Source organism: Lacerta agilis, chromosome 6, assembly GCF_009819535.1.
Source record: "Lacerta agilis isolate rLacAgi1 chromosome 6, rLacAgi1.pri, whole genome shotgun sequence".
Lineage (NCBI taxonomy): Eukaryota > Metazoa > Chordata > Lepidosauria > Squamata > Lacertidae > Lacerta > Lacerta agilis.
Genome location: NC_046317.1, coordinates 36,295,518 through 36,318,646, shown reverse-complemented (window position 1 = coordinate 36,318,646; position 23,129 = coordinate 36,295,518). Strand labels below are relative to the sequence as shown.

General features: G+C 42.2%; 1 protein-coding gene across 1 annotated transcript in view; it reads right to left on the bottom strand.

Moving 5' to 3' along the window:
- Positions 1–14,859, bottom strand: part of LOC117048296 (FRAS1-related extracellular matrix protein 1-like) — a 98,528-nt gene extending 83,669 nt beyond the window's left edge. The window contains exons 1-12 of the mRNA XM_033151959.1: positions 14,383–14,859; positions 13,496–13,590; positions 12,134–12,429; positions 11,021–11,220; positions 9,953–10,276; positions 9,732–9,840; positions 8,653–8,784; positions 7,378–7,722; positions 6,540–6,682; positions 4,831–5,027; positions 3,458–3,548; positions 2,546–2,713 (exon numbers count right to left, since the gene is read on the bottom strand). Of these exons, the coding sequence (XP_033007850.1) occupies positions 2,546–2,713; positions 3,458–3,548; positions 4,831–5,027; positions 6,540–6,682; positions 7,378–7,722; positions 8,653–8,784; positions 9,732–9,840; positions 9,953–10,276; positions 11,021–11,220; positions 12,134–12,429; positions 13,496–13,590; positions 14,383–14,622 (2,340 nt within the window). The 5' untranslated portion in view covers positions 14,623–14,859. The remainder of the gene's footprint in view (positions 1–2,545; positions 2,714–3,457; positions 3,549–4,830; positions 5,028–6,539; positions 6,683–7,377; positions 7,723–8,652; positions 8,785–9,731; positions 9,841–9,952; positions 10,277–11,020; positions 11,221–12,133; positions 12,430–13,495; positions 13,591–14,382) is intronic.
- Positions 14,860–23,129: the final 8,270 nt, after the last annotated feature.

Below are 23,129 nucleotides of genomic sequence, written 5' to 3'. Positions count from 1 at the left end.
TCCCACTATCCAAATGCTTGTTATATGGAAATTCATTTATCCAGACATGAGGAAGTAGTACTCAAACCTTGCTATACACATCACAGATTCAGCCAGACCTGCATGTAGTACTGTAAAGAAGCAGTCTTAAAGAAGCCTTACTTGTTTCAGTGTTACTTGTCCATAGCAGCCAATTTGCCAGAAACCATGGTGGGAGGCAGAAAGATTGGACAAATATAGCATTTCCCCCTCCCCTTTTGCCTTTTGCATGGTTTCAGAGTGTTTTACTGGGTTTCCCCTTGTTTTATCATCGTTTGGGGTCAAAATTCCATGTTTGGAAATGCATTATAAATTCTCCCATAGGAATCAATAGAAAGTGTTGATTCGTTATGTGAACACTTGCCTGACAAATGATTTCTTAAGAATGCATTGTGAGTGGACAGCGAGACTTGTATGCTCTTTTGCCTAATATACACACATTGCAGGCAATTTTCCTAATATAATACATTTTTGCATGTTATATTAACTGATGTGTATTTTAAAGGGCACTTTCTACACATTTTCTACACATTTTTCAGTTGAAGAACTGGATTGCAAAATTCAGAAATGTGTGCATTTCAAAAGATAGCTGTGTTTGGGTTTATGTACTGCCTTAGGAAGTGAAAATGAACCAATGTGAATTTCTCTCCCCTCCATAATCCTTACCTTACCCCAAACCCACCTCCCAGGCTTCTAGAAAACTTAGGAAGGATTGAGTAACTGCATAACAAGTATTCTTCGAGCTGGCTTATAGTTTGTGTCCAACAAAGCAGCGAGTCCATTTCTTGGAACTTTACAGCATTTCCCAAAAGCCAGCTGGCAAGTTAACCATTACCTTCAGCATGTAGCTGGAAAACCTGTGCTAAAAAGGATGCTAGCCCTCTCAGGAGGACAATCCTTTTAGGAAAGGCATTTAACACTGGCAGGTGAGCCATAATATGTCTGACCTTGAGTCATTAATCAAACAGCAGGTAGGAGAAACCCATTTAAGATGCACTTGTTTTCGTCATGCTGCTCACAGAATGCTGTTCTTACAGAGCAATCTCATATACTGATAATTTAAAATACAGAGCTGCCCAACTCAGAAGGAAAAAACACTTTCCTGGTTTGTTTTACTCGTTACAGAAGATTTGGTATCTTTCAGTCCTTATATTATTGTCTCCTAACAGATACTGAGGCAACCAGAAGGCAAAAGAAAGCCATGGGCTACCCAGTGAGGCACAAGGGAGACTGTGTGGAAAGGTGCTTTCTCTTTAAAAATGGGAAAGATTGCTACTTCCCAGGAATTAAGAAAATAAGCAGAGACACTAGATACGTAGATCCAGTTATCTTGAATTCAGAACTGAAACTACTTTAAGTTCTGTCCTAAAACTCCAGCAAAGAAGCTTTTCTATTTCTTATGAAATGCTCTCTTCCCATGTGGTGGTTTTTAAAGTCTAGAAGCTTATGGATTTGTGGAAATAAGCTAACCTACAATAACGAGCAATTATTGTGACTGAAGCCGAAGAGGGCACAGTTAGAAGGATGACTTTGAGAAAACCAGCTCACAGAATGGCTCCAGAGATACTTAAAGCATTTTATAGGGTTTGTTGTGGTGGTGGTTTTATATATATATATAAAAGGAGCAGGGGGGATGGGGAGGGGAAAAGGAGGAAAGTTGAACACACCGTTTTCCATTTGAACGAACCCTTAAGTATTATTTGGGGAATAGAGTAAATAATTCAACACTATAAATCTTTCCACTTCCTACAGCTGCCTGAAGAAATCACAACACATAACCCAATGAACTCTGCCTCTTGCTCTGTTTATGTATTTCCAAATGAAATATTTGTGAATAGGGAAAGTAAATAATACAGTGATAGTACCAGGAGAGCAGGGTGACCAAGGAATGAGCGTGGGACAAACACTCTGCACAATCTGTGCATGATTGTTTGTTGTTGTTTTTAACAATTTGAACTTGGAATTACATTGGCTTCTGCATGGATGGCAATCTTTGGCCTCACAGTTATCAGAAATAACATTGTTGTTGTTTTAAAAAATAGTTTAAGTGTACCCTTGTAGCAGATGTGCAAAGTTTCGAATACCATGACCATTAGGAAATTTGAAATCTGCCATCCAAACAGGGTTTTAGCTCAAAATAATCTTGAAGGGTCAAGAACAGAGAAGCGTCTTGTTTAGCATCAAGTGTTTATTCTTTTAACATCATTTTAGTTGTTCTATGAAATGAGTTTTTAAAAAATTGTTATTTACATACTCAGTTTTATTTGAATTTGTATTAATGAATTGTTAGGTAGCCCAGCATGTTGGATGCTCTAGACTCCATGGATGGGGAATCTGTGTTCCTCAATATGTTCCAGGACTACAACTCCCATTATCCCCGACCATCAGTCCTGCTGGCTAAGGCTGATGGCAATTGGAGTATAACAACCTCAGGAGAGTCACAGGTTCCCCACCTCTGCTTTACAAGCTTAACAATCATTAAGACGGCATCACAGGCAAGCAGTTAATTAAGATTCTTGATAAATACCTCAGGTGCTTCATCATCCACAGGCATCACTGTGATGTTAAAGAGGAGACCAGTCATCACTCCTTCCTGCTGGTCACTGACAGAGAATTCAAACTGTACAAACAATGGGTCAGGGCCCATTTCCATCAATGGGGGCATGTATGCCACTTTCATATGCGTTATGGCGTGCTGGTTGTAGGAAATGGAAGTGATTGCATTGCGTAAGTCTCATAAATTTAATTCTCCACTTTGCAGCTACTGCAACCACCCAATTCATTTTGTCTTTTAATCATATATCACTCCCTTAGTGCATAAGTTGAGAGATGGCATCTACAGTGTGTTAAACAATGCAGCAGTAAATTACATTCCATAGCATATCAAAACATAGCATATTTCCGGACCACAACTTCCATCATCCCTGATGTTGGCTGGGGCTGATAGCATTTGGAGTCCAACACCACCTCCAGATACTCACCTTCTGGTTTAGTTACACAGACCCACTGTGAGGTGAGTAGTCTTACCATGTTCTAAGGCTTGGGAAGTAGAATTCTTTAATTTTCCCTGTAGTGGTGATGATCAATGATCTAAGCAAAGTTGGGAAATGATGAGCTCAGAGTCCAACCTGAAACTTCTAGGCTAAACCTCTCTGAAGGTTGGACTTAGCTCATTGGTTTGGCCTTGGGCCCAGCCCTTTCACAGTTATCCTAAACAGGGGGGAGGGGCTGCTGTAACCTACAGCTGCATTTGTAGTTCCCTAGAAGGTCTGGATCCTCATTACAATTCTGAAGAATCATTGCACCCAGGACACTTCGTCAAGCATGCTCTGTATAACTGTGACCATTGAGGTCTCTGAAAATGACAGATCGCAAGGGACTTGAAGCAATCTTTCTGTTGTTGCAATACAACAGTTACAGTATTGTTAGGTCCACTTACCTGTGTGAAAGATGTCAAGAGAGGAATAGAAGAATTTTTCACAACATTTTTCATGCTATCTGTGAAAATTAGCTTTCCTGCATCATACACCCTATAGAACAGGAGGGAAGGGGGGAATTACAAATTTTAATATATATTTAAAAGGGTAGACATGTCTAAAATTGACACAGACTGCAACAGCATCTTAAAACACACTTATTGGTACATGAGCTTTTAGGCTAAGACAATTTACACATTTGTATGAATTAGTCTCAACAGTTGGGGTGAGTATATTAAATATAATAGAGGGAAAGTATTTTTACAGAGCAAATTGAAATAAATTGCTGGAGATATAATATATGGGCCAGACGGTGTTAAAATTCTACCATGTAACTAATAAAGTGGGCTTCACATCTCATGGAAGTTCATGTTGTAAGACTCCTTGGACATTTGCACACTAAGCTTTTTCTCTAGTATCAGAACCCCTTTGACACCCATTTATTCCTCAGATTCCAAATTTTGTTTCTCCTAAACCATTGCATTTTTTATCTTCCAGGTCTCCTCTTTTTTAAAAAAAAGAGGAATGGGTATGTAGTGATTTTTGAAGCTTCTATCATCATTTCAGTTCAGCCAGCTTTTCCAAGTGTGTAATGTAGTCCCCCTGTCCCAGTTGGTTTGGAGGTGTAGCCTGGTGTAATACAGTTTCCATTTCCTGGGGACCCTCTCCTATTACCTTACCTAAAAAGCTAGCCCTGCACTAAGTACAAAGGATAGCGAGTCTTGCTACAGCTTCAGGCCAAACTGAAGTGACATTGACAACATATTTTGTCAGTGTCACTTGCCTTGAACTAGCCTCCAGAGGTTAAGGAGTGGGAAGTTCATAAATCTTTCCTTAAAAAAACAACAACATTTAGCATGTCACACAGAGAGACGCTGCTTCCGATGGGGAAAGTTGATATTGCCCCCACCCCCAATTCACTTCTGAAATCAGTTCTGCTATGATTTAGGGGTGAGGCCTGGGGTGTGGGGGGGGGGGGTAGAGAAGAAAAGAAGCGAAATTGACTATATTTGTCATTCTTCCTTTACAGAGCAGAGTACTCAAGAGTTCCCCCAACAGTGGCTGCAGGCAGGAGCAGTTCCACGGAAGAATTATTTCCACACCCTGGGAGTGGGTGAGCTTTTGCTACAAAATGGCTTAGTTAAGCGAAAGGAGAGGTGAAATTTACCCAGCATAGGTATCCGTCCTGATGGAGACTGAAACTACTTGTTTTACAATTAGCGTTCACCTGAGGATATCAACACCTGTATATTGTTAACGTACACACAAGTGCCTTTTCACTTAGGTACATCCTTTGAGAGTTTCTTCCTTCGTTGATGCATAGAGACTTACATACCCAGGGGAAGCGGGAGAGAAACATGGTTTTGTAACTGTATACATAAGTTGGCTGTCTGGCGATTCAGCATCTGTAAAATGGAGATGGTCCTTTGTGATGTGTGCTATCTCTGTTTCTTTGACCACAAGGTGCCTTATTGTCCCAGGGACTTCTTCTGGCAAATGGTCTTTCACTGGCATTATGTGAATCATCACAATCTATAAGACAACCGCAAAACCCTGTTTATTGATCTGTTTCACTTGCATACCACCCATTCAATCGAGTTCCCTGGGATGTTTGCGTAGACAATGTAACAGAAAATATAATTTGCAATAAAAACCCGTAAAACAAACAAAGCAGAAAGCTCAGTCAGAAAAAAGCACAAAACATAATTAAAACAAAACCAGCATGAAACCCAGCAAGGGGGGCTTAGTGCAAAAACCTGAAGCATTTAGATTGTAATTAAAGGGCTTGGGAGAACATGGATACACGCCTTAAAAATAGCATTTACTGCTTGAGAACATCTTGCACCACCATATAAATCACAAAGATTGCCTAAGTGAAACATCAGGTACTCATATAGTTTTGTTTTTGTGGTCTTTCCAATGTGAAGAATAACCAAATAACCTTTAGTCTTTAGTGTCAGTTCCAAATTGTTTTGATTAATAATTCAGGAAGCCAACAGTGCTACTGCAGTTAGTAATATAAAAAGAGAAGAAAGGGTATGAATCATAACATTTCTTTGAGAAAAGATGGTTCTCATAGAAATCATCTCTGCAAGCTTCACATTGTGTGTCATAAGCTTCACAGTGTTTGCACCCTAACACACACAAGGCCCTGTAAAGAGGCTACGTCTTTATTCAAACCTTCTTCTAGGGTAGTGTCAGATATACAAGCTGAGGCGTACCAGGAAGACTGCTGCATGACATAGATCAGGGGTAGGCAAACTAAGGCCTTGGGGCTTCTCAATTTGGCCTTCTCAATCTGGCCCGCAGATGGTCCGGGAATCAGCGTGTTTTTACATGAGTAGAATGTGTCCTTTTGTTTAGAATGCATCTCTGGGTTATTTGTGGGGCATAGGAATTAGTTTAATTTTTTTTTTCAGGACCAGAGCTTTTGCTGTTGGCCACATTGCCTGCAGAGCTCTGGAGCTTTTGGAGAGGGCAAGGAGAGAAAAATACAATTCCTTCTGTTTTCCTGTAGGGAAATAGCTGAATGGAAGAAATGTCAAATATCTAAAAAGGTAGAAACCCATTATTCCTGCTAGAGGTGTAAAGATCCCAAGTTCATGCATGTTTCAGGTTGGACCGCTTCTTGTAGTGAAAGGATGCACACATTTGTCATAGAACCCTAAACTTTTGTCCAATGCTAGGGATGGAGGTTTTTTGGGTTCTGATCTTATACAGCGCTGCTTCTTAATTTTTTGTATATGTATTTACATTATTTTGCTTGACAAAGGGCAGTATATAAATTTCTTAAATAAATAAAATAAAAAATATTCATATTGAGACTTTATGTATGTTATGTATGCAGTGTAATATGAGAGGATCATCCATATTTTTTATCGGACCCAGGGTGGGGATCTGACTTCTCTTCTAAGTTAAGGAACAAGATGAGAATTAGAAGAAACATCCATGGAGATAAGCTCAAATCAAGATATTTAGATCTTTCCTCTGGGATTCTCCTCTGTTGCAACTTGGTTTTTCAAAAGAAATTGTAAAACAAATTACCTGAGGATCTGAGAGGTTCGGAGGTTCCTGGCTGTCAGCTAAGTTAAACTCAAATGAGTCTTCAAAAATTTCCCCTCCAAAATGATGATAGTAAATAAGCCCGTGGAAGAGATCTCTTTGGTAGAAGCTAAACACAGGGATACCTTGAAAATCCAACAGAGCACAAAAACCGATTTCAGAAAATACTGCATTTCATTTTTCTCCTTCACATTAAGGTGTCATACTGGAACCAGATCATTGGCTCTTGCGTCCCTAAGACCGCCTACACTGATTATCAGCAGCTCTTCTATGTTTCTGGCATGTTCTGTTCTTTAAAATTCACCTTTTGAATATAAACAATGTGATTTGCCCTCAGCTGGGTCTCCTTCCATACCTTCTAATCTCACCCCAGAAATATTGCATGACTGGTTCAACAACCAGCTATCTGGCATAATATGTTAACAGCTATTGTTCTGATTAATAATGGCATCTTCATTTTAATAGACATACCGGTAGTTACTCTACCTTTTTTCAGAATGAGGGCCACATTCCCTTACCCACAACTTTCAAGGCAGAGCAATGGATGAGACTCTTCCCTGTATATATTAGGGTGTATTCTAGCCAATCAAAAGACAGATTTCTACAGATTCCTACCCACATATTCTCATCCTCCATCCATATAAGCAAAAGGTCTTATTACAGTCCAAGTGCATATTCAGCCAAAAGCAATCAAGGAGAGCCTAGAGCAAGACCAGTTAGGGGTGTGGTCTTGGGCAAGGATATGGCCTGGGTCAGGAGCTCAAGGGCTGAAAAGAGAAACATTTGATCCCAGGTCTGAGGTTCCCGACCCCAGCACTACCTGGTCCATCTGGAAAGTGTTGCTTAATAAGTTCTCCTGCATTAGGTGGCTTGGATATTTTGTAGAGGATATAATCATCACTCGAATCAAAATCAGTAGCCATAAGCATATGGTTTTCAATAAGAACTGTGCTGCCTTCTTCCAACTCAAAGACAAGATTGTTCACTAGGAACGGTGGGCTGTCATCTTTTGGAAGAATGTTAATAGGAAATCTGTGTCTAGCACTGTGCTTTTCATCAAAAATTCTGAAGACTATGTCATCCTTGGTTGTATCACTGTCGTCATGATGGTAACGGACAACTCCATCCCTGAGATCTTTAACTGCAAACCTGAAGCCTTTGTTCCCTACACAAAATGAAAGAAGAAAAACAGCAGTTCTTCTCGCTACTGGTTAACGTGCATCTATTTAATACAGTGGAACAGCATGGCTGTAGTTACCTATGTTTAGATGTAGTTTCTTTCCCTTCAGACTAGTCAATTTAATTGATTGGATACATATAATTTGATGCCTATGCATGTATTCTCCAGTGAATGGGAGCCTGGTACTATGCTGTCTTTATGCAGCTTGTAGCATGGATATATTAGCTGACATAATAGTAATACCCATGTTGAAAAAGTAGTGGGGGAATTTGATTTGACAAATTCACTGAATCCAGGTCACATTTACTTACATGTAGGAGCCCTGACTTACTTGCACAAAGGTTACACAGAGGTTAGTTTGTATCTTGTCTTTATTGAGCATTTGTTCTGGTTTGTTTGCAGGATGTCTGTACATCTTTGCATTAATCATTAACTCATTCCACACTTTTCAATGTATTTCCCTGTCACTTTCCTAATCTCAAAAAGTCTGTTCCCTTTTTAAAGTGCGTTTTTTTGTGCTAGAACAACAAAGCACTTTAATTGCACAAACCTAAATTTCCCGGTATGTGCTTCTGCAAAATATTGAAACCATGGACTGCCTTTACAAATGAAGGAAATAGATCAATAACTGAACATTATTACAGATGAAAATATTGTCACCTGTCTTGCCAATTAGGCAAGTTAAAGCTCAGCTCAGTTTCTAGCAGTATCGTGGTATCTTCATAATGTTTTCCTCCACATCCAAAAAAAGCATGCACTTTCCACTACAATAAAACCATCTCTTTTGCTTCAAGCAAAGGTCTTGTTGAAAAGTTCTAATTTTCATTTTGTACTCTCATTACTGAGGGGGGGGGAGACACACATAGGAACTTTCAATTTTAAATTCCACAAATTTTAGACCATGAAGCTACATACCTCTGATTGTGAGCCAACCATGATATAAGCCTTCCACCACAAGCAGCTGAACAGCATCAAGGTTATCATTATCTACAATCTGAAGAGACTCCCAGGTAATTGGCCGAGACTGTCCTTCCAACAAGTCAAGCCCTATATAAGCAGGTATTTCAAACACAATGAAGTCATGTGGCTCTGAATAGAGCAATTCGGCATTAAAGGCACCAATTGCACTTGGTGAAAAAGCAATGCAATTGTGGGGGAAATTCAGAAAAGTTAACTGGTTTGATACTTAGGGATACAGTTAAAAGAATATGGTGAGACAAGAGCAAGAGGCAGGATTCTATTCAGGGATGTTTAATTTGCAAGCAGGTCATTGAGATATTGCAAATGGATCACTGCCAATAGGTTTGTGGGTTCTCTTTTTTACATGTCAGATATTCCCTGGAAAAGGTAAGTCCAGCTTAAATTGGGAGGAGGAATATGGGCTGGCATTTTGTGTGGGCACTGCAAAAACATGCATGCATGAGTAACACTAATTCCACACTAAAGACCCATCTGGAAGTACTGATAGTAACATGGGTTTGTCATATTTGGATAATAGGATTGTTTACTGTAATCCTGTCACTGGCCCCATCACAATTCAAGCAGTATCATACCACTTTAAACAGCCATGGCTTCACCCAAATATTCCTGAGAATTCACATTTTCTTGGGAGACCCCTATTCCCACCCTCCCAAGAGCTAAGATTCCCAGAGTTCGCTGGGTAGGAGAATTGATTCTTCACTGTGGGAACTGTAGCTGTTTGAAGGGAATAGGGAACTCCTAACAACTCTCAGCAACCTGAATGAACTAAAGTTCTCAGAATTACTTGTGGTATAGTTCAGATGTATAGTTCAGATGGGGCCACTATAAATATAAAGCACATATTTCATATGGATGATAAATACACTATGCCCAGTTAACACTGCAGAATGCTTTTCTCTTTGAAATCAAATTTATTTGTACCATCCTGTGTCTGCGTTATCACACCACACTGAAGGTGAATCCACTGCAAAACCACATCTGTGAAAAAAAATCTTAAAGGGGATTTTCCTTACCTGTGTTCCATGCAACTCTAGGAGCATTTGTTACTGCACTTCGAATTGAAAAATGGACCATGATAGGGAAGCTGTTCATGAAGAGGCTATCAATTGCTTGAAACTCAACCTAGCGAGCGAGAGAGAAAAGATTAATTCAGTCCCTTTGTGACTGTTGAGCTGTAGGCATAGACTAGCTTGTGAGCACCAGGGGAGGGGAGCAGCCATATCCCATCTCTCACCTCATAGTTCTGTCTCTCAGAATGAGAGATATTAGATGGCTGGAAAGCAACTTTTGTATCATACAAATCCTGCCAAGTGAAAGATGTAATGGCCTTGGAGTGGTCGTCCAGGTGGGTAACATATCCCTGAGGAGGAGGTTTAGTAATGTTGAATAGCAATCTTTCCCTCGGGGTTTCTTCATCTTCAGCATCCAAAGTCACTGTCGTGAGAGGAGTAAGAATGAACTCATCTATCTCCAAGATGAACATGGACATGAATGCAGCTTGAGGTTGTCTGTTTGGAATTGCCCCTCTTATCCTTACAGGAATCCACACATTTTCTGCCTACAAACAAGGAAGCCAAAAGTCTCATCACAGTCAGTGCAGAAGGGGGGCATTAATATATTGCTTTTAAATGTAGTTCAAGGAACTTTATTTGGGTTCACTGGGTATTATTACAAAAAAGATAACTACTGGAAACAACTATTAGTTATCAGATTCAAAAGTCTGGTTTTCAGAGGAGGAGGAAATGATCGATAGAGTCTGTTTTAGAACATTTGGAGCAAGTGCTAAGACATATTTTGTGGTATCTGCTAGTCATTTGTCTGGAATAATGTGCTCCAAGTAGGACTGGGGAGAAATTGAATTCAGCTTGGCATTAAAAGGCAAAAATACCCAATTAACAATATGCAAACCGAAAAAAAACAGACATCCTTTGAAATTTCCACTTCTCAGTACAAATTTCGTGATGAATACATGACTAATGCAATGAATCCGTGAACTGTACTGAATTTCCAAATACTATTGTAATAGTAATATTACATTCCATTTAGGTGCAGCTGGGGGGGGGGGCAGAATGGGAAGCAGAGCCACTCCATCAGCTCCATTGAGAGAGAGATGCTCTATTTAGTTCCTCCTCCTCCTCCTGGGTTCATCTTGCCACACAATCAGCATGTACTGAATCTGATACATAGCCAGGGAAATTAACATGCAAGTAATTTTTTCCTAGAGTTTTTTGGAGGGAGGTTGGGAGTATGGAAAAACAGCAGAAAGTTGTGTGGAAAATTGGATTCGCTGCATTATCCTCACCTGTAGCTGAAATCTGTTCTTTTTGTCTCTGATTTCTACTTGTATGGATATATAATCCTTATCAGGTGATGGGGGACTGAGGTGTTGGTACCTAAGTCTCATCTCCAGAAAGTCTTCACAGCTCATCTTTAGAAGTTGTATTTCTTTTAATCCTGAATGGCAGGCACCATTGCTGGGACAAGGCGGTTTGGATTGTCCAGCTGGGTGGGTGGGGGACACACAACTTTAGAACAAACTATTTCTAACCTTCTAAATGATCTTTCTTTTATTTAATAACACAAGCAATCTTTCAGGAATTTACATATTCTGAATATTGAATGAAGACTTAGGATGACCTTGTAATTTAAGCTATACAACCTTCTAATTTAAGCTACACAATCTTTGAAACGGGGTTGTGGGGTGCACACTAAAGACACAGATCTGCATGTTCAGAGGACCATGGTCAATCCAGTGGCAATTCTGATGCCCTCAGGTGCCACAAGACTTAACTTCTAGCTCAGTAGTGATGACGTACAGTATTTGCATATTGAGCAGAACCTGGGTTAACAGAAGATCTCTAAATAAAATAAAATAAAACACTATTTATTTATTTATTTATTTATTTATTTATTTATTTATTTCATCCTTGCTTTAATCTGGATCAAAACTGGAAACACATCTCATAATTCATGGGTATATACTCCCACCAGGACAGTGGGTATGCATTATTCTTCATTCTCCTTCCAACTGAAAGAGAACCCAATCAATATCGACTCCCAGCATCTTACTGTCCCCTTTTAACTAGACAGTTGGTCTAAAGGATTGGATCGTGCATGCTGGACAATGGTGAGGGGTCAGGGATCCCCCTAGATCTGCTATCTATAGAGCAGGCCATGTGGTGCCAGTTCAGTGACTACAAGCACACATATGCCAACAGGGTGCCTGTAGAGTCCCATCCTACCACCCTGTCCCCTCTCAGATGTTGAAATTATGCTTAAAATAAGCCTTCCGTTTGAGCCAACGCTAAGCTGTTTCAAGACGAAATACATTTTTGAGTGTGAGAAAGAGGGAGGCAATTCTGAGGAAAGAGCTTACAGCTTGGGAGGAAAGAGTTAAATAAGATTTAAAAATCACCTTTTTTTTCTTTAGTGTATGTTGATACATGTTCACTTTTCTGTATTTTGGAGTCCTCAACAACTACTTGCCCAACAGCAGGAAACAGTAATTCAGACGACAAGAGCCTTACTGTGCAGGCTTTACCTAAACCACTGTACTTGAAGGTCAAAATGTTTCTGTCAATTGGCTGAGAAATCCCAAAGAATTCTGGAACTTCTAGAGAGGCTTGTCCAAACTGAACAAGACTCGGTTTGGGGCTTCTTATCACTATATGAAGAGTAAACATCTCTACAGCGGTCTCCAGTTCTGTAAACCTGTAAAAGGGAGACGGCAAATACTTCCTGGTGAGCAGTGACAATCCTTGCACGGAAATTGAGAAGACTGCAAGTACAAAACATTCCCTCCTAACATTTTAGGGGCACCATATACAAAGTTTTAAGGGTTGCTTGATTCTAGGAATCAGCTTTGACTGCTGTTTTTATTGTTCTGCACAGAGAATATATACTTTGATTTTTCCGACAGAATACCAGTTAATGAATTACAAAGAGCTCTGCTGGATCAGGCCAGAGGCACAACAGCCTCTGATACTAGAGATAGCACATAGCCAGCATAGCTAGTAGCCATTGATAGTAGGGGTGTGCATTGGACACAAGCTGCAGTCTGGATCCCAGTTCAGCACTTTGGAAACAAGTCTGATTTGATCTTGAAGTACTTTGGACAGACACCCCCCAAACTTGGCCCTCCCTCCAGCTGTTTTGGGACTACAACTCCCATCATCCCTAGCTAACAGGACCAGTGGCCAGGGATGGTGGGAGTTGTAGTCCCAAAACAGCTCGAGGGCTGAGTTTGGGGGTGCCTGGCTTTGTAGGTTGCCTTATTAAGTTGGGGTCCAAATTCCAATCTGGAAAAGCAAAGCTCCATTACTGTTAAGGGGAATAACTCCCCCGCCCCTTTGACAGAATTATTTATAGGCTCAGCAGCCACTCCTGAAATGGCAGAAGAAAATACTTTAGATGGATACATGACATAGAACTGCAGCCAAAAATTTACAACAACAAAAACAGTCCAAGATTCATTCCTTTGTAATAGTGGTGTGCTTTTTGTTTGTTTGACAGAATGCAGCTTTGGAGGTTACAATCTAAAGCAGAAAACTAGTACAAAAGAGACTGCCCTTAACCCTTTGCTTTAATGCAATTATTTCACTAGAATGGCCCCCTGAAGCTGCTTTTTGCCCGGTGAGGGGGGTGGGGGTGGGAAGAGCTATCTATAGCAAGGCAATATGTACCCCTTTGTTTCAGAGCCGGGAATGCTAACAAATACATGTGTCCTTCTAAAATAATTATAAATGCAGAACTGCATTCAAGGAAAACGAGGCAAAACCTGTATACTCTCAAAATCACACGGTCTTCATTTAGCAGTGGACAACCATTGTGGATGTATTTCACTTCATTGGGTAAGAAATGGCAATCAAATACCTAACAGGAAAAACAGAAACAAATAATGAGCAAAATGGACTTGTCCAACAAAAATCCAGTGCTCAAGCCCAATGAATGAAGCTTGTAAAAGCCCGATTCAAAAGTGAGGCAAGCTGTACAGGACCACAAATGAAAACCCAAGGCAGAGAATTCTTCACTTACCCTCCTGCAGCGCTCAAACTCCTTACTCTTAGTGTCCCCCTGCTCCAGCCTCTCAATTCTTCAAACCCTACAAAACCCTATCACTCTTGAGTAATAGGTTTCCCAAGTGCAATTGGGGCTCCCCATCCCCTGAGGTCATAAACAAGATGCTGAGCAGAAGAGGGGGAAAGGAGGGTATAGAGTTACCTTCTGCTGTTCCTGGAGCACCACTTCTGCTGTCCAAGATGGGTACGTTGTGTTGAAAGGAAGAGGCAGGTTATGAGAGGAGGAGATTGGGTTAATGTGTAGGTTATTTGCAAATGTTGGATTGGCTTGTGAACTGGTGATGAGTTATTTCTGATGTCCGGGGGGGGGGGATGTTGTTCATTTCTGAGCCAACCCAAGGAGAACAGGGGTAAGAACACTCATGTGCAAGCTGTTTTTCCATGCCCACACATTGGCATTCACAATTTGCTCATATTCAGGGGGCAATTTTTTAGGATGTGAGCCCCATGACTTGATTCCGACTGAGACAATGGAGCCATAAACACGAGAACAGCTCAGCTAACATGGCTGTCCCATTCAAACTGACTTGCATTTCATATCTAATTAGAAATTAAGACAATAAGAAACTGGATTAATGATACTTACCTGAGGTGTAAGTTTCCCAACTCTTTGTGTCACAGGCTCATTTAAAACCACCTCTACCTTGCAAGAATCTCTCTCCTTAGAAATATTGAACTGTAGTTCATTTTCAGTTATGTACACAGTGCGTCCTCTTTCAACATGGATTTCTTTATTCACCAGGACAAGTTTGGCTCCTCTTAAAGGTTCAAGATTCTCAAGGACAATAAAAATAGTCAATGCTACGAAAGCATTCATAATTTCCATCTTCTCAGCGCTGCTCCTTCCTTTAAGTCATTCAAAGCAACAATTGCTACAATAGTATTTTGGGACTACTGCTCTCTTTTGCTCAAGAAATAGAACTTCCACAATCCCTTTGATTCAATGTGCTTTGAAGTTCATTAGCAGTAATGCTTTTCTCTAAGGCAGTTCAGGAGCTAGGATGTTACAACGGAGTGATTCACATGTGCCAATTGACAGTGTTCAGTGGACACCAAACGCTCCCCTGTTAGTCAAAGAAATCAGAGTTACCCTACTTGAACAAGAAGAGGTACTGCAAATGCAGAACAGTAGCTTAGAAGACAAACATGCTTTTCAGATGCATAATAAAATATGTGATGAAAAAGTTTAGTATTAGTTGGGTCCAATTTCCATGCAACGTTTTGCTGCTTCCACTCTGCCAACATCATTCCTTTTCTAAGACTTCTGCCCATGCTGTTGTTCCCTATTGACTTGGGGAATGAGAATTTTATTTCTTATAGACTTTGGACAGAGGAGGCACAGAAGAAAGCTTCAAGTCTCTGTGGCTCAGCAGCTCTACCTGCCTGCCTCTGTTGGATTGCGGGTTGAGATTGTGCCCTAAAACTCACAGAATGCAGCAAACACAGGATGTCATCTGCGGTGGGGTGAACAGCAAGGTAATCTTATTAAGGATGTTTAAATAACAATAATTAAACGAACACTCAGTTACAATGAGGATGCAATCACACTCAAGAAGGCAGAGAAAGTTGGTTTCCATTATACTTGCAATGTTTTTCCTCACTCCACCTAGTGGGAAATTTCATTGCCTCTTTTCATGAAAGAACACACTGAGGGAAATATGTTTGGAAGGCAGATGCAGCATGCATTTTCCTATGCCACTGTAAAAGGTCCTCCAACAAAGAAGGTAAACAAACAGACAAACAGACAGACAGACAGACAGACAGACAAAGACAAATAGCAGCAGAAGCTCTTCCCCTTTAAAAGTGGCCAATCTGAATAGGAAAGCTTTATTAGAATACAATGGAAGATAGAAGAACTCAAATAATCCAGACTAAACCAACTACTTTCAGTTCCCATTAAAATTAGTGGGACATAAGTTATGATCAAAAGGGACGCGGGTGGCACTGTGGTCTAAACCACAGGGCCTAGGGCTTGCTGATCAGAAGGTTGGCGGTTCGAATCCCCACGATGGGGTGAGCTCCCGTTGCTCGGTCCCTGCTCCTGCCAACCTAGCAGTTTGAAAGCACGTCAAAGTGCAAGTAGATAAATAGATACCGCTCCGGCGGGAAGGTAAGCAGCGTTTCCGTGCACTGCTCTGGCTCGCCAGAAGCGGCTTAGTCATGCTGGCCACATGACCCGGAAGCTGTACGCCGGCTCCCTCAGCCAGTAAAGCAAGATGGACTTAACGGTCAGGGGTCCCTTTACCTTTACCTTTAAGTCATGATCAACTTAAAATCAATGGGACCCAAGGTCAACTGACTTAATTTAGAGCTAGCCCAGTGCCTGCAATTCAAAACATAAACCCCATTATGTCCTTCGGCTTTAGTATTACATCAGTTTTAACACTTGCTTATCGGTAAAAAAACAAATAGCTAAATGCCTTTCAAATATTATTCCACATTCAGCAAGGCTGGCAACAATCCCAATCTGCTGGTGTCCATTGCTTGGGAGTCAACCAGAACCATAGCTTGTCTCTGACACAGTTCTTTACTATATTCCATCCAGGATATAGCTTGCGCTTATCTGGTCCTAACAAAGGGTAAGAAAAATGAGAGGCTGAGCTAAACTGACCCATCAATTGACTATTATTATTTGATTGTGTTTAAACATTGTCAACTATTCCTGGAAGCCCAGGATGTGCCTGTATAGGTGGCGACTTTATTTCTTCCTCTTTCCATTATCATGCCATTTGATAACAAGAGCAGAAACGAGGACAAGCCCAGCACGGCCCTTCTCCTCCTTAGGTGCTTTCACTGTAGTGCACTCCTCAAGCCATTCTTCCCTGACTATCATAAATAAATGACTAGACAAATTGGTGTAATATTTAAAAAAATACTTCCTCCTTTTACCATTTATGAGACAATATAAGAGATTATTTTGTCCAACATTTATTTTACTGCCACAATAAATAATATGCAGACAGGTTGTTACAATTCCATAAGATTTAATGGTAAAAGAGAGTATTAAATTGTAACTACTTTATAGTATAATTAATTTGTAGAACCCTCCCATTTCCTCCCACTCTGAGAACTAATTTACATGCTACCAAGACCCCAAAAAATGAAAACCATTTTATCACTCTCCTATTCTTTATGGACTAGGAGTGTTGAGAAAATTAATTCTGTGTAGGAGCTAACCATGCTAGGTGTGATCCAATACACATGTCCAGTGCTTTTTTTTCTGGAGGGACGCAGGGGTATGCATACCCCTAAACATTTTGTGAATCTTTGTACTTTTGTCCATTTACTGTATTTATTTTTCCCAATTTGAACTATAAAAGGGTGATTTTCTTGAGTCAATATGAGAGTACCCCTAAACATTTTTTAGGGGGGGAAAGCACTGCACATGTCTATATTCTGATCCAAGAATGGCCAGTCAGATGTATATCCGTGGAGTTCACTCCAAATTATGGAGCAAATTCAAATCCTCCCCAATCCCATTCTTTTCTTAAAAGAAATTCCTACTATCTTGCACTTATCCTTGTCAATTATTTTCCCCATAGTTCGGCTTTCAGGGAGAGTTTGAGAATGCATTTTGAGAAAACATGCATTTTGGTGCATATATGTATCTCTTTCCTTGAGGCTTTTAGCCCATCCCCCTTGTTTTCAGAAGATAAATCTCCAAGTTGGGCATGAATGCATCTTGACTCCAAGACACAATTATGTACGTATAAGTACAAAAACTCCGTGTCACAATTTTTTAAAGTGACCAAATATAAAACACATAAGTTCATTTAAAGGCAAAGAACACAGAGATTGTCTAAGTCAGCGGTGAGGAGCCAAATTAGGCCCAAGAGGGCTTGGAGATTTCCCTGCCCAGGCCATTTCTGGCAAACCAAGTCTACCTTTTCCCAAGCCTGATGTCAGGAATGGGAAGGTCCATGCTGTGTTTGAGTTGAAGTAAAACTGTAGTGGCACTTTGGGTTAAACCACAGAGCCTAGGGCTTGATGATCAGAAGGTCGGCGGTTCGAATCCCCGCAACAGGGTGAGCTCCCGTTGCTCGGTCCCAGCTCCTGCCCACCTAGTAGTTTGAAAGCACGTCAAAAGGCATGTGTAACAGAGACTTGGTTGGATGAAGCAGATGGGCCTGTCCTTGCCGCTGCTTGTCCACCAGGTTTCTCTTACGCACAGCAACCCAGGCCATCTGGGCGGGGAGGGGGGGTTGCAGTGATTTTTAGGAAGTCATTAGTTTGCACCAGGCGTCCTATTGGTAAGACCCAGTTTTCTGAGTACATGTTCTGGAAGTTGGGCAATAGGGGCAGTACAGGATTCCTCTTGGTGTACCGACCTCCCCGCTGCACCAAGGATTCCCTGCCCGAGCTGCTTCAGGTCGTGGCGGATATGCTCCTGGAGACACCTAGTTTGGTTGTCTTAGGGGATTTTAACATCCATGCCGACACGACCTTACAAGGGGCCGCTCGGGACTTCGTGGAAAGCATGGCCTCCATGGGGCTGTCCCTGAATAAGTCTGGTCCAACTCATAGCTGCGGACATGCCTTAGACCTGGTGTTCACCTCTATGGATGTTGGTGATCTGACACTAAGTAAAAGTGAAACAAAAGAAGTGCCATGGTCAGATCACTTCCTGGTGCAACTGGACTTCTCTGCGACCCTTCCCCTCTGCAGGGAGGTGGGACCGATTCAGATGGTCCGCCCCGCTACTTAATGGATCCAGTTGGCTTCCAGAGAGTGGTAGGGGATGTATTATCCCATGTTGATGGCCTTTCAGTTGATTCCCTGGTGGCCCGCTGGAATGCGGAGTTAACCAGGGCTATTGACTGTCTGGCTCCGAAGCGTCCTCTCCGATTGCATGGAGCCCGGACAGCTCCGTGGTTTTCCCCGGAGCTGAGGGCGATGAAACAGTCGCTGAGACGGCTAGAGCGCCGGTGGCGGAAAACTCATTCTGAATCAGACCGGACACGGGCTAGAGCTCAACTTCGAGCCTACCAAGTGGCAATGGCGACAGCGAAGAGGACCTTCTTCGCTGTTTCTATTGCATCTGCAGAAAACAGCGGCAGGAGACTCTTCCAGGTGGTTCGCAACCTAGCAGAACCACCTTTGTCACCGGGGTCTGGTAGGGACCCCAAGATCTCCTGCAATGCTTTTGCAAAGTTTTTTGCAGATAAAGTTGCTCAGATTCGGAAGGAGGTAGATTCCACCGTGGGAGCAGGGCTGGGGCGGGAGAGTGCTAGAGCCCTGCCTAGTCATGTTTCATGGGATCAATTCCAATCTGTTACCTCCGAGGATGTGGACAGGCTGCTTGGACGAGTGAAACCGACCACCTGTCTCCTTGATCCTTGCCCATCCTGGCTTATAAAAGCTAGCCGGGAAGGGCTGGGCAATGAGCTCTGCGCGGTGGTGAATGCTTCCCTCTGCGAGGGAATCTTTCCAGACCCGCTGAAAGAGGCGGTCATTAAACCGCTTCTTAAAAAAAATCTCTAGACCCGGCCAATATGGCCAACTATCGCCCAGTCTCAAATCTACCATTCTTGGGCAAGGTGATTGAGCGGGTGGTTGCTGAACAACTCCAAGCACGCCTGGAAGATGCGGACCATTTGGATCCCTTCCAATCAGGATTCAGGCCTCATCATGGGACTGAAACTGCCTTGGTCGCGCTGGTTGATGATCTCCGGCGGGCTAGGGACAAAGGTGAGAGCTGTTTCCTGGTTCTGCTGGATCTCTCAGCGGCCTTTGACACCATCGACCATAACATCCTTCTGGACCGGCTAGAGGGGTTGGTAGCTGGGGGCCCTGTTATACAGTGGTTCCGCTCTTTCCTCCTGGGCCGTGTTCAGAAAGTGGTGGTGGGGGATGAGTGTTCAGACCCCTGGGCTCTCACTTGTGGGGTGCCTCAGGGTTCTGTCCTCTCCCCCATGCTTTTTAATATCTATATGAAGCCGCTGGGAGAGATCATCAGGGGGTTTGGGTTGGGTGTTCATCAATATGCAGATGACACCCAGCTCTACCTCTCTTTTAAATCAGAACCAGTGAAGGCGGTGAAGGTCCTGTGTGAGTGCCTGGAGGCTGTTGGAGGATGGATGGCGGCTAACAGATTGAGGTTGAATCCTGACAAGACAGAAGTACTGTTTCTGGGGGACAGGAGGCGGGCGGGTGTGGGGGACTCCCTGGTCCTGAATGGGGTAACTGTGCCCCTGAAGGACCAGGTGCGCAGCCTGGGAGTCATTTTGGACTCACAGCTGTCCATGGAAGCGCAGGTTAATTCTGTGTCCAGGGCGGCTGTCTACCAGCTCCATCTGGTACGCAGGCTGAGACCCTACCTGCCCGCAGACTGTCTTGCCAGAGTGGTGCATGCTCTAGTTATCTCCCGCTTGGACTACTGCAATGCGCTCTATGTGGGGCTACCTTTGAAGGTGACCCGGAAACTGCAATTAATCCAGAATGCGGCAGCGAGACTGGTGACTGGGAGTAGCCGCCGGGACCACATAACACCGGTTCTGAGAGATCTGCATTGGCTCCCAGTACGTTTCCGAGCACAGTTCAAAGTGTTGGTGTTGACCTTTAAAGCCCTAAACGGCCTCGGTCCTGTATACCTGAAGGAGCGTCTCCACCCCCATCATTCAGCCCGGACACTGAGATCCAGCACCGAGGGCCTTCTGGCAGTTCCCTCACCGCGAGAAGCAAAGCTACAGGGAACCAGACAGAGGGCCTTTTCGGTAGTGGCGCCCGCCCTGTGGAACGCCCTCCCATCAGGAGTTAGAGAGATAAACAACTACCTGTCATTTAGAAAATACCTGAAGGCAGCCCTGTTTAGGGAAGTTTTTAATTTGTGACTCTGTATTGTATTTTGGTATTTGTTGGAGGCCGCCCAGAGTGGCTGGGGAGACCCGGCCAGATGGGTGGGGTATAAATAATAAATTATTATTATTATTATTATTATTATTATTATTATTATTATTATTATAATAAAAGTGCAAGTAGATAAATAGGTACTGCTCCAGCGGAAAGGTAAACAGTGTTTCTGTGCGCTGCTCTGGTTCGCCAGAAGCGGCTTAGTCATGCTGGCCACATGACCCAGAAGCTGTATGCCAGCTCCCTCGGCCAGTAACGCGAGATGAGCACCACAACTTCAGAGTCGGACACGACTGGACCTAATGGTCAGGGGTCCCTTTACCTTTACCTAAAACTGTAGTCATTCCAACATCCCCACATACAGCCTACTGTTCAGACCTCCACACACCCAAAGGGAGTTTCCACATGTGTTCAACAGAACACATACAAAAACCTCCCCACATTTGGGAACTCTGATAAGGCGAAGTATGTCTCGATTGCAGGGATGCTTCTGAACTGAACATATTTTTAAACCCGCTGCAGATCTTCATACTGAACACGTGAAGGTGTGAAAAGCAGTCCACCAGACAAGGAAAGGTTGTGGGGAAATACCGGTAGTTGCATGTGTATTCCCACCACCTCTTTAAGCCTTTGTGCCTTCAGAAGATCAACTGAGTGTGCCTGGTGAATGCACACATTCCATTAAGCGCTAAAAACAGGAAGCATGAAGCATACTGCTGCTTCTGTAAAGTTCTAAAACAGAGTCAATGAGTCTCCTCCATTAAGAAATTGCATGTATCTTCATATGGGGGAATGAGATGGCAACTTTCCTTTTTCAATGTTACAGATGAAGCACCAAAAACAGGAAGTACAACACACCGATGATTCCTGTTACAGTACAAAAGGGGTCAGAGAACCCTTGCTCATTTATGAGGTGCACTGCGGCCCCCTGCTGATATGGACATCTCTAATTGCTGTACATTGTTGCTGCTGTAAAACAACTTAACATCTTATACACCCTTATCGTACAGTTATTTTACTTCAGTACCACATCTAGGAACCTGGTTATGCTTTCTAATGTTCACTTTTCATCTTCCAACTTAAAACAACAACAACTCAAACTGCAGTTACGTTTTCTTTCACAAATCTGGATTTTAAAAATCCTCTTATGCAAAATATCTGTTTTCTCGAGACACTGAGGCTGCTAGTAACCCACCTTTTGTTGTTAGCTGCAGGGCTCACATTTTTTTAAAAAAATGCCATGGGAAAAGAGAGTAGTATGAACATAATCAGTCCTTTCATTGTACACAGTTCTCAGTTCCAGTAGCAGTTAGACAATTTGCTGACAGACTTTACACACACACCAGTTATTCTCAATTGCAAGGGGCAATACAGGAGTTCTAAAGCTTCCCTCTCCTACAGAGCAAGGATGCAAAGGCACCTGCATCTTTTAAGTTTAAAATTAATAAGCCAAGTTACGGGATCCCCAATGCTAATTAGCAAAGTCCCGTTAGAGTCCCCTTTCCCCTCATGCTAATTAGTTTAGGGGGGGTGGGTAGAATTCCCACACAAGAATGGATAAAAAGACAAAAGTATCCACAGGACTCCTTTGATAAGCAACTCACTGGAGGGGAGGGGGAGAGAGACTGAGCAGAACAGCCCATCTGTGATTTTAAACACCTGATTGCCTGAAGCATGCAGGTGTGTAAAAAAAGAAAAAAAAGAAGTCTATTTAAATGGTGGGAGTCTGCAGGAGAAGAAGAAGAAAATGCCAGTGCAATTCACATGAAAATCCAGATTCCTAGCTAGTTGCATGAATAATTTATTAACAGCCATCTAGAAAGGGAGAGTGACACCTTTGTTGTCTGCTGAACCAGCAACAAGAAGATCACTTGCCAGGACAAAGAAGTCTTCAAAACAGAAAAGCTGCAGTTTGGATAGCAGCAAACGCATCCTTCTTTAGTCTGCCAAGGCACAATCATTTAATCTGGGGGGGGGGGGGACAGTACCTTGCTAGAGGATATTCCTATGGCAGAGAGAGGAGACATCTCAACATATTTTGAATTTAATAAAATAATACACTTCTGTCTTTTGTAAACACTAGATACAGTATATATTTTAAAAATACACAATCATGCTATTTGTACCGAAAAGCATATTTTCTAATGGGCATTTTAAGTCAAAGTGCCTAATTAATTCTGAGCGTGAAATTGCAGCGCCTTTTCTCTCTGCTCTTGTCTAATATAACAGTTTTTCTTTCTTCCTTTTTTAAATGCCTGTCTTCTAGTCACCCAATAATGTTTCAGAAAGGGAATGGAAAGCTAGCAAGCCTGCCAAGAAAAGGAAAAATCAAAGCCATACCTGCAAGCTGCAATACAGCTTTAGAATCCCCCTCAAACTTTTTCTTTTCAAGTGCTTTAAAAGTGGAACTTTTTTTTCAAAATGGTGGTAATGTTCCTCAAAGTCACTTTCAAATCCTTCAAGTCAAGCTAACCCCGAGCAAGG